At 43.9% G+C, this 12090-nt stretch overlaps 1 protein-coding gene across 3 annotated transcripts in view; it reads left to right on the forward strand.

Moving 5' to 3' along the window:
- LOC309563702 (uncharacterized protein) overlaps nucleotides 1-5495 on the forward strand; it is a 69117-nt gene extending 63622 nt beyond the window's left edge. For all 3 annotated transcript variants that reach the window (XM_082268297.1, XM_082268299.1, XM_082268298.1), the window contains exon 4: nucleotides 5339-5495. In XM_082268297.1, the coding sequence (XP_082124423.1) occupies nucleotides 5339-5443 (105 nt within the window). In that variant the 3' untranslated portion in view covers nucleotides 5444-5495. The remainder of the gene's footprint in view (nucleotides 1-5338) is intronic.
- The last annotated feature ends 6595 nt before the right edge of the window (nucleotides 5496-12090 follow it).

Consider the following 12090-nt stretch of genomic DNA (forward strand, 5'->3'; position numbering starts at 1 on the left):
TTATTTTAAGTGGTCAGTTAAGAAAACAAATTGTGAGGGATTAGCTCGGTGGTAGGCGTGGATGACCCCTTTGGGGGTGCGTTTTCACAGAGAGATAGCCGATTAGAGGTTGAAAACAAGACTGATTTATTCATGCAATTTACTTAACACAATTGCAAGCATCAAAACAGCCAAAATAAAATAAAAGACAAAATAAATCCTTGCCTCTGTGGGCGGCTACCTTCTCACGCTGGAACCTACCTAAGAAGTCTTTCCAACCTACTGTTGGGCCGACACTGCTGATCCTACAGCAGACACTCAAATGTCCATTTGTTTGCTTTTCACACAGCACAAACATTGTCCATTGAACATGTCCCTTTGTTTTCTTTCACACAGCACATGTTCATTTATAACAGGATCCTTTACTCTTCAGATTCTTCATATTGAACACAGTTCATTTAACAGGTCCCTTTACTCTTCACACTCTTCACATGGAACACTTTGTCTTCTCACCTTTGAGACGTCTTCACTCGTGGTTACCCTCCTTAGCTTCACATCGCTTTAGGGGGTCTTCTCCCATGCTCACCAGCTTGTCGGGAGGCACACATCCGACTGTCCCCCTCTCCCAGCCCACACGGCGACAGGCGGCAGCAGTCCTTCTCCCATGCCCACACGGCGTCGGGAGGTACACGTATGTCTGTCCTCCTCTTCCCAGCTCACACAGCGACAGGAGGCAGCACTCAATAGATTTTCTCTGGACAAATTATAGAGTCCTTGATCTCCTCATTCTGAACAGCTGAATGGTTTTCAACTTCCTGCTGGCTCTCTCTGCAGCCAACACCCTATAGTATCAGTGAACTTTCAAAGCAGGTGGGAATGTGTCTCCTCTCAGTGACTACATTCCCAGATTTACCTGACTTCCTGTCACATACCCCCCCCTCTTGTTTCAACCCTAGGGTTGGGACACATATTTCCAGGCACGCATGTGTCAGGCACTGCTGACTCACTGATAAGCCTCCTATTATCCTCAAGCTTCCGGATGAAACTGTTTTGTCATCTTCATTGACAGATTTCTCATAACTGCCACACAGTTTGTCTCTCATCTCATATACACATTCTTCAACTGCATTTTTGGCATCATTTTGCTCCTTCTCGTTTCTGTCATCTTCATTGACAGCTTTCTCATAAATGTCAGACAGCTTGTCCCTCATAACCGTCTGTCCAATCCACCATGGAGGACCGTGATCCATAGGCAACTCAATTGGGCTAGTCTTAATGTCTTCAACATTCTTAAGACGCCTCTCTCTGCAATCCATAAATGTTTTCCACAAAACTTTGAGAACCTTTGCTTCACTAAGCTTTGTTCCAAGTAGGGACTCTTGACATCCCTCTGTGACTTGAGTTGCCTCTCCATACATCTGTACACAATCATTGACTTTTTGTTGTAAAAGGGAATGATCTTCCTTCTTGAGCTTTGCTTGCTCTAAGATGCTGTGCAGAGGATTTTCCAATTGAGACAACAGGCTGTCACACATTTCTTCAAAGTGACCCCTGTTCCTTTTCCCAGAGATATCAATATCATTCACCAAACATTTCATATTCATAGGCAGATCGGAAGCATTTGCACTCATCAACTTCTTAAACTTTTCGCCCTCCTGAGCGAGTCGCAGTAAAGGCCTACTATTTGATTTGATATTCAGTTTATATTTCTTGCCAAACTCTTCACAGAAGTAGTCAACCAGAACATCATCAACTTTCCTTACACCAACATAGGGGTTAAAGGCAACAACACAGTTGAACCCAGCGATCTGGGTGGTATCCATTATAGACCTCCTCTCTGCATCAGTGAAGAAGCATGGAACTGCAACACATTCTTTTACAGGTTTCTTCAATGCACTTTCTGCTGAACTATTTGACCGCTCAAGGTCACCTAGTTCTTTTTCTCTATCTGAATTCCACATGGAATGCATCTCAAGATCACGATCAAACTTCTGCCACCCGTCTTTCACCAGTTCCATTTTGGAAACACTCCCTGAAAGGCACTTATTCATTTGCTTCACGTTTTCACCAACAGCCTTAGTTTTCCCCACTAGGTTTTCAGCCTGAACTGAGAAATCATCACATTTCTTACTCAGCTCCTTTGTTTGCTGAAGCTCTAATGATACATTTTCCAATGCTTGAAGTTTTTGAAGGAACGGTTTATTCCAAAGGGGTGATTCAAGCCACATGTCATCACATTTCTGAGGCTCACTCAGGACAGACCCCAAAACACTGATCCTTTTAAAAACTGCATCAGGCACACTATCCCCTCTTTGGGACAGATCCTCTGTTGCCTGGAATTCCTCTTCCAGTTCCTGCAACGGAATCTTCATCTCTTCTACTTGCTGTTCTAAGGCTCGCTTAGACTTTTCTAGCTCCTGAACTCTTTTCACAACATCATCCTTGGAGCTGACCAATTCTTCCATTTCTGTACGCAGCTGTTTGTTAACACTTTCTAGTTCAGCCTTACACTCTAGAGCTTCCTCCAAAGAGCGAGCCAAGAACAGGGCTTTGCTCTCGTTATCACGCACCTCCGTTTCTGCACGGGCGCGTTCTTCTGCATATTTTGCAGACACAGTCTTCTCTTCACCAAGCATCTGATCAAACTTCTTTTTCACATCTTCAACACACTGTAATGAACCAACGCTTTCTTCCATGCGTTTTTTCATATCCGCTATCTGAGCTTGCAATGTTGCGACTTGCTCTGATAGGTTTTTCTTTGCTTCCGCCTCCTCTTTTAATTGTTCCAGGAAGCCATTTTTCTCATCTTCCATTTGTTTGAGCTTTGTGCTAAAACTCAGCCTTTGACACCTCTCTTCCTGTAAGAGTTCCTGCGTGTCTTGCAGCTGCGATTCCAAGATAGAAAAATCTTCCGCAATTTCTCTAGATTTGCTGTCTGCTTGAGAAAGCTGATTTGTAACATTGTCCAACTCAACCTGCAGTCGGTTTGCCTTCTCTGACAGCTTAGCACACAATCGGTCACCTTCTGACACCTTGACTTGCGATTCCAGAAGCTGTGCCTCTACTTTTTCCCTCTTATGTTCACAATCTTCTTTTCCCTGCATAAGAGCCTTCACCTCATTGGCTAGCATCTGGGAATAAGAATGTAATTCTGCCACACAGGCTTCTTTCTCCTTTAACTGCTGCTGGACACGTTGGGCTTCCCCTTTCCAACTTTCACAGTCCGCACGCCATTCATTTACCACATTGCTTAAAGTAGTGAGCTCATACACAGTACTCAGTAATTTAGCCTCTCTTTCACTTTTCTCTTTGTCGCTGAGAGACAATGTCGCTTTCAGAGCAACATTCTGTTCCTGCGACTCCTGCAGGTCTATTTTTGTAACTTCCAAACACTGAAGACTTTTTTCCAGCTGATTACGCAACTCCAACATATCAGCCATACTTTGCTTCTGCAAAGTCTGAATTTCACTTTCCTTTTCCATGAGGATGGTATCTTTCTCCATTATAGTCTCTCTGCGTTTTTGCAACTCGACCAAAAGAAGAGCAGTGGATTCTTCCCACTGTAACACATGAGACTTGAGTAGTTCATTCATTTCCTGCAAGTTTCTATGCTCCATTTTAAGCAATTCCAAGGCTGGTTCCTTTTCTTCCATTTTCCGTTGCAAGGCATCCAATTCAGCCCTGCACACATACTCGGTTTCTTCCAAACCGATGGCCTCCATTGGCTGCTGGCGTCTCTGTTTCCAGCCTGCCATGCTCTCTTGGTGAGCCTTTTGCTGAGCTGCAAAGCTCCGCTGAAAATCCGCATTTGCCTGCTGTTGAGCTGCATTTGCTTGCTGTTGAGCTGCATTTGATATAATCAGATGTTTCAACATCTCCTCCATTTTGAGTTTACTTTTCATCTGAGCACACTGCGTCTCCATAGCAGTTTCATCAGTGTTGCTAGGGACAACAACCTTCCTCTTTAGTAGACTCTCTTTAGGCATGGATGGGGCTGGTTCAGACGGCAACATCCCCTCCATCCAAAGAATCCGGTCTCTCATTTCATCTATCTTTGCATTTTTCAGGCGTTTGGACCGCCCCATCTTCAATAACTCCACAAACAAATTTTTCACAGTCCAGCAAACAATTTTCAGACCACTGTCTCTTCAACACATGTAGTTTTTCTCTCTCTTGCAGGATCTCTTTTCCTGCGCACACAGTTTGTGCAGTCACTTGCACCAGACACAACAAAGTTCATCAAAAAATTTTGAGACCCCTGTCTCTTTAAAACACTTTTTTTTTTTTTTTTGTCAGGATCTTCTCTCCTGCACACATAGATTGTGCAATCTCATGCACCAGACAAAGTTCATCAAACATTTGCACTTCCTTGCAGGGATCTTGCTGCTTCTGCCCACTGCATACCTCCACCATATGTGAGGGATTAGCTCGGTGGTAGGCGTGGATGACCCCTTTGGGGGTGCGTTTTCACAGAGAGATAGCCGATTAGAGGTTGAAAACAAGACTGATTTATTCATGCAATTTACTTAACACAATTGCAAGCATCAAAACAGCCAAAATAAAATAAAAGACAAAATAAATCCTTGCCTCTGTGGGCGGCTACCTTCTCACGCTGGAACCTACCTAAGAAGTCTTTCCAACCTACTGTTGGGCCGACACTGCTGATCCTACAGCAGACACTCAAATGTCCATTTGTTTGCTTTTCACACAGCACAAACATTGTCCATTGAACATGTCCCTTTGTTTTCTTTCACACAGCACATGTTCATTTATAACAGGATCCTTTACTCTTCAGATTCTTCATATTGAACACAGTTCATTTAACAGGTCCCTTTACTCTTCACACTCTTCACATGGAACACTTTGTCTTCTCACCTTTGAGACGTCTTCACTCGTGGTTACCCTCCTTAGCTTCACATCGCTTTAGGGGGTCTTCTCCCATGCTCACCAGCTTGTCGGGAGGCACACATCCGACTGTCCCCCTCTCCCAGCCCACACGGCGACAGGCGGCAGCAGTCCTTCTCCCATGCCCACACGGCGTCGGGAGGTACACGTATGTCTGTCCTCCTCTTCCCAGCTCACACAGCGACAGGAGGCAGCACTCAATAGATTTTCTCTGGACAAATTATAGAGTCCTTGATCTCCTCATTCTGAACAGCTGAATGGTTTTCAACTTCCTGCTGGCTCTCTCTGCAGCCAACACCCTATAGTATCAGTGAACTTTCAAAGCAGGTGGGAATGTGTCTCCTCTCAGTGACTACATTCCCAGATTTACCTGACTTCCTGTCACAAAATGTATAACATGTATTCATAATATAATTTTCTGTTTGCACAGATCCTTGCCCTCCTGAGCTATGCGAGACCCAACAAAAAGGATGTAAAAAATAAAATCAACATGAAAGATTCAAGTGAAGCAATACCAAGCACACAAATGATCAAAAATGTAATGTTGTCTGTGTCTTGATGTTTTGTGTAAATCTGCATATTCAATAAACTTGGCAAAAACGTAAAAAAAAGCTTTTGAAATTTATTTTCTAATCTTGGCAATATTACCCTGTACTAAGATGGTGGATGTACAATACTGGTATTGAGGTCTGGAATAGTAATTTGGCAATTCTGAAATGTGGTGGAGAGAATAAACAAACCTGTGTGAAATTTGGGATGCTTAGATTAAGATATACAGACTCCAAGTGTCTTCTGATTGAAAAAGTGGCACCAGTATCTTAGTGTTGTTTCCGGGGCCACCATTTTAAATAAAGGGGCCCTATACAGCCTGTCTGATAGGCTCCTGTCCCCAGTGTCTCCTCATGCATTTCCCCCCCACTGGCCCACACTCTACACCCACTGCATCCCCCATTACACCTAACTTTGCACCCCTTTTACATAGTTACATAGTTACATAGTTAGTGAGGTTGAAAAAAGACATCAGTCCATCCAGTTCAACCTATGATGCGTGTGTGTGTTTGCTTTTAACCGTACATTGTGTACCCCTGTATATTGTGGTCTTTAAGGTGTCCATCTAATAGTTTTTTGAAACTATCAATGCTCCCTGCTGATATGACTGCTTGTGGAAGAGAATTCCACATCCTTACCGTTCTTACAGTGAAGAACCCCTTACGCACTTTAAGGTTAAACCGCCTTTCCTCTAGTTTTAGTGAGTGGCCACGTGTCTTATTGTATCTCCTTTCTCTGAATAGTTTGTTCCTTATGCTAGGGTCACCAGTACAGTATTTGTACATTGATATCATATCCCCCCTCAATCGTCTTTTCTCCAGAGAGAAAAGGTTCAGGGCTTGTAGTCTTTCCTCATAGCTGATGTCCTCCATTCCCCTAATTATTTTTGTTGCCCTTCTCTGGACTTTCTCCAGTTCCAGCACATCCTTCCTGAGGACCGGTGCCCAGAACTGGACAGCATACTCCAGATGTGGCCGGACCAGAGTCTTGTAGAGTGGGAGAATAATCTCTTTATTTCTGGAGTGAATCCCCTTTTTTATACATCCCAGTATTCTGTTGGCTTTGCTTGCGGCGGCTTGGCATTGCATGCCACTGCCAAGCTTGTTGTCTACCAGTACCCCCAAGTCCTTTTCCATCCTAGACTCACCCAGAGGTTCCCCCCCTAGTGAGTAGCTTGCTTTCTGGTTTCTGGCCCCCAAGTGCATTACTTTACATTTATCAACATTAAACCTCATCTGCCATGTAGTTGCCCACCCCGTTATTTTGTTCAGGTCTGCTTGCAAGGTTTCCACATCCTGCATAGAAGATATTGGCATGCCTAGTTTAGTATCATCTGCAAATACTGAGATTGTGCTAGATATCCCCTCCTCTAGATCATTTATGAACAAATTAAACAGGATTGGTCCCAGGACAGAACCCTGGGGGACCCCACTTTCCACACCCGCCCAATCCGAGTACTCCCCATTAATCACCACCCTCTGTACTCTCCCCTGGAGCCAGTTCTCTATCCAGGTACTCACCTTCTGATCCATACCTACCTTCCTTAGTTTGTACAGTAATCGTTTGTGGGGAACTGTGTCAAAGGCCTTTGCAAAGTCCAGATACACCACATCCACAGGCTTACCTTTATCTAGGTGGCTGCTCACTTCATCGTAGAAGGTTAATAGATTGGTTTGGCACAAACGATTTTTCATGAATCCATGCTGATTACTACTTATAATAATACCGTTTTCATTACTAAAGTCTTGTATGTGGTCCCTTAACATCCCCTCCAAAATTTTGCAGACTACAGATGTTAGGCTGACCGGCCTATAGTTACCCGGGATATATCTCGGCCCCTAATACTCCAAAATCGTACCCCCCTCCCCCGCCTGAATTCTCCACTATCCCACATTCTGCACCCTCTACATCACCCATTACACCTCACCATGCACAATCTGCATTCTCTACAACTCTCTCTGTTACCTCATTACACCTCACTCTGCACTACCCTGCACCCCCACTACTCTCTCTGTACCTCCATTACACCCCACATTCTGCAACCCCTGCATCCCCTAGCACCTAGCATTCTGCAACCACTGCATCCCCAAACACCTGACATTCTGCAACCACTGCACCCCCTACTTGTAGGAAAAGAATTAGCCGCACATCCAGGGATTCCAATAGGTTTTAAATACCTTTATTTCCAAAAAGTTGCAAGTGATGACACCAAAGACACCAGCATGAAGTCTCGTAGACACGTTTCACACATACATCTTGTGCTTAATCATTACCCAATTAACTGCACCCCCTACTACTCTTCATTCTGCACCCCCTGTATCTTCCACTATCCCAAATTTGCATCCCCCCCATTCCCTCGCTGCACCACCTGCAACCTCCACTATCCCACATTCTGCACCATCTGCATCCACCATTACACCTCACACTGCACAATCTGCATTTTCTACAACCCTCTCTGTTTCCTCATTACACCTCACTCTGCACTACCCTGCCCACCCCCCACCCCCCTACTCTCTCTATACACCGTTACACACAACATTCTGCAACCCCTGCATCCCCCAGGCCCTAACATTCTGCAACCACTGAATCTTCCACTACCCCAAATTTGCACCCCCACTACATCACCCCACCACCTGTATCCCCCACTAGTCTCTCTTTACCCTCATTAAACCTCAAACTGTACCACCTGCACCCCCATTATCTAACATTCTGTACCCCCTGCATCCTCCATTACCCCACATTCCATACCCCTTGCAACCCCCCCTTTACCTTTATTCTATATTCCCCACCAATCCTTATTTTGCACCCTCATTACACCTCACTCTGCACTCCCAGCATCCCCTTAAAACACAGTGCCATCTGCTGCTTGGCACAATTCACAGCTACAAACTTCCTGCACTAAGAGCTCCACCTGGACATGCCTTGAGGCAGCAGACCCATCAGCTTAGCAGGGGGGCTTCTTATGAGAGGGCTGCCTGTGGCCCTTTACCAGCAGCCCAGGCTGTTCCCAAAATTCATTAACATGCACGTACATAGAGAGTGGCAGCTGTTTTTTTATACCCAGTTTATTGCTACTACCCTGAATACACTGCTTAAAAAATTAAAGGAACACTTTGAAAACACATCAGATCTCAATGGGGAAAAATATCATGCTGAATATCTATACTGATATGGATTGGGCAATGTTTTAGGAACAAAAGGATGCCACCTCGTTTGATGGAAATTAAAATGATCAACCTACAGAGGGCTGAACTCAAAGATACCCCGAAAATCAAAGTGAAAAAATGATGCAGCAGGTTAGTCCATTTTGCTTAAATTTCATTGTAGCAACTCAAAATGGTACTCAGTAGTTTGTATGGCCTCCATGTGCTTGTATGCATGCCTGACAACGAGGGGCTGTGCATCCCTCCATGGATATGCCTCCCCAGACCATCACTGACCACCACCATTTGTGCTGGGAGACACAGCAAACCTTCTGGCAATGGTACATTTTGATATGCCATTCTGGAGGAGTTGGACTGCCTGTGCAACCTCTATAGGGTCCAGGTATTGCCTCTTGCTACCAGTAGTGACACTGACCCTAGCCAAATGTGAAACTAGAAAAAAAAACTGTCAGAAAAGATAAGTAGGTAAAAAAATATCAGTGGCCTTTACCTGTAAAATCATTCCTGTTTTGGAGGTTGTCTCATTGTTGCCCATCTAGTGCACTTGTTGTAAATTAACACCAAAGCAGCTGAAAATGATTGATTAGCAACCCCCTCTGCTACTAAACTGACCAGATCAATATTCCAGGAGTTTAATTGACTTGATGCTACACTCTGATTAGAAAGTGTTCCTTTAATTTTTTTGTGCAGTGTATAATATGGAATCTGTAAGTCCAAATTTTACTGTATTTTACTGACTCAAAGGACTTGAAAACCTTATCACAAATAAATGTGGAGATTAACTATTTAAATGAAAGTTGGCTCTACAAAGTATTGCCTCAGGGGTGCTGAATACAAATGCACGCCACACTTTTCACATATTTATTTGTAAAAAATAATTGAAAACCATTTATCATTTTCCTTCCACTTCACAATTATGTGCCACTTTATGTTGGTCTATCACATAAAATCCCAAAAAAATACATTTACGTTTTTGGTTGTAACATGACAAAATAAGGAAAATTTCCTGGGGTATGAATACTTTTTCAAGGCATTGTAACTGGATTTTAAAAAAGAATAGCGCGCAAATGCAAAAGAAATAACTACCAAATCTGAAGACAATCCATAAATAAAAATGGGGGTTTGGTCCCACCATGTGGCCATATCGTGCTCAAGCCCACTACTGCGTCAAAGTACCCCATTATCAGTGGGTCCTACACTATCCATGAAAAAGAGATGAATCCAGCCTTTCTAACCCTTGGAGATAATACTCCTTGCTGGGAAAAATGTGCAAATGCACTACAGGGGACTCCTACTATATCCACTTGATGGTGGACACTGATTGAGTACAGGTGTGTGCGGGGGGGGGGGGGGTGGGGAGGGTTGCTCAACCTCGATAGTCTGGTCAGACCGAATACATAATAAACAGGCGAAAAATTTGGGGGAGCATAACCATGTATTTCTAAAGCTGCTGCAGCTATGAACCAAAAGACATGTATATTAAAAAAGAATAGCGCGCAAATGCAAAAGAAATAACTACCAAATCTGAAGACAATCCATAAATAAAAATGGGGGTTTGGTCCCACCATATGGCCATATCGTGCTCAAGCCCACTACTGCGTCAAAGTACCCCATTATAATGGGACCCACTGATAATGGGGTACTTTGACGCAGTAGTGGGCTTGAGCACAATATGGCCATATGGTGGGGCCAAACCCCCATTTTTATTTATGGATTGTCTTCAGATTTGGTAGTTATTTCTTTTGCATTTGCGCGCTATTCTTTTTTAATATATATGTCTTTTGGTTCATAGCTGCAGCAGCTTTAGAAATACATGGGTATGCTCCCCCAAATTTTTTGCCTGTTTATTATGTATTCGGTCTGACCAGACTATCGAGGTTGAGCAACCCTCCCCACCCCCCCACACACACCTGTACTCAATCAGTGTCCACCATCAAGTGGATATAGGAGGAGTCCCCTGTAGTGCATTTGCACATCCTTCCCAGCAAGGAGTATTATCTCCAAGGGTTAGGCTGGATTCATCTCTTTTTCATGGATAGTGTAGGACCCACTGATAATGGGGTACTTTGACGCAGTAGTGGGCTTGAGCACGATATGGCCATATGGTGGGACCAAACCCCCATTTTTATTTATGGATTGCCTTCAGATTTGGTAGTAATTTCTTTTGCATTTGCGCGCTATTCTTTTTTAATATACATGTCTTTTGGTTCATAGCTGCAGCAGCTTTAGAAATACATGGGTATGCTCCCCCAAATTTTTTGCCTGTTTATATTGTAACTGGATTAAAATGGAACTAAACTCCCCCAATCACCATTAAAATATTTAATCCTTACCCCACTAGTATAAGTAAATAGATACTAGGGCATAACATATTTACTTGTTTTAACTTTTTTTTACTTACATTTCTTCATTTGTTTCGTGGTTTGCAGGCCTAGGCCAAAATGATGTCATATATCCCAGGAGTCTTCATCGGCATTTATTTTTTCTTTCAACTGGAGGATGGGCTTTCTTAGCTAAGCACACTCTCCTGTCTGCATGCCTGAGCTAAAGGCAGATAAATTCCAGGAAGTAAATGGTACACAAAACTTCTGCCCTTACTCAAGTTGGCTGTGGCTAGAAATGCTGGGTGGGAAGGACGTTTTTTCAAAGTGATTTTGCCACGTTTGTCGCCCGACTAATTTAAAAACAGTACAAGAACTTCTTTTGGGTGACGGGCACCCCTCGGGAAAAAATCGCGCCACGTTTGGGGTGCCATTGCAAGTCCCGGGAATCGTACAGGCGTCCCGCGATTTGCAATGATTCGAGATCCGAGACGCCAATATGTGAATGGAGCCTTAGTCTACAAGAGGATCACATAACGTACTGTGTATACAGTTAAGCACTAGAGATCTGTGCAACCCTGACCTGCTACTGATGACTTTTGGAACTTGAATGTGCACTCAACATATGGCCTCCACTGAAACCAATAATGTGGGGATATAAACTGGAGATTACTGATCTGTACAGATTATGCTAAAGGTCCAGCTATACTGCTCTAGACCCGCCTAAAAATATAAGCCAAATTCTCACAAAACCCTTATTATGGAATGCCCTTGGCCTACATGTTGCACCCTCCTAGGTAGGTGCTAGAGAGAGAGTATAGTTTTTGGATCCTGTCTGCTTACCAGAGGGATTGCAGGTAAATCTTTATTGTTCTCTGCCTACCATAGAGCAGGATCTGCTAGTGAGGTCTGCTCAATGTGCTTAGGTGCAAATCAGTCAGTCTGCAGTGTTTCACACTGCTCCAATAGGGAGGCATATTGGACAGTGGGAGGAAACCTGATGAATGAGTGCACAGGCATTTAGTACAGCCCTGGTGATTTGGCAGAGGAAAGTGCATCAGTGCATGCTGGAATACTGTATAGATGCCAGGAGCACATGTGTTTGGGGTCTTTCGTCTGGGTAGCGGAGTCCCGGAGTGAGGGGGCGGCTGCCTCCTCCTCTGTAGAGGTGC

This window comes from Pelophylax lessonae (assembly GCF_965119305.1).
Source record: "Pelophylax lessonae genome assembly, chromosome: 9".
In the NCBI taxonomy this organism is placed as follows: Eukaryota; Metazoa; Chordata; class Amphibia; order Anura; family Ranidae; genus Pelophylax; species Pelophylax lessonae.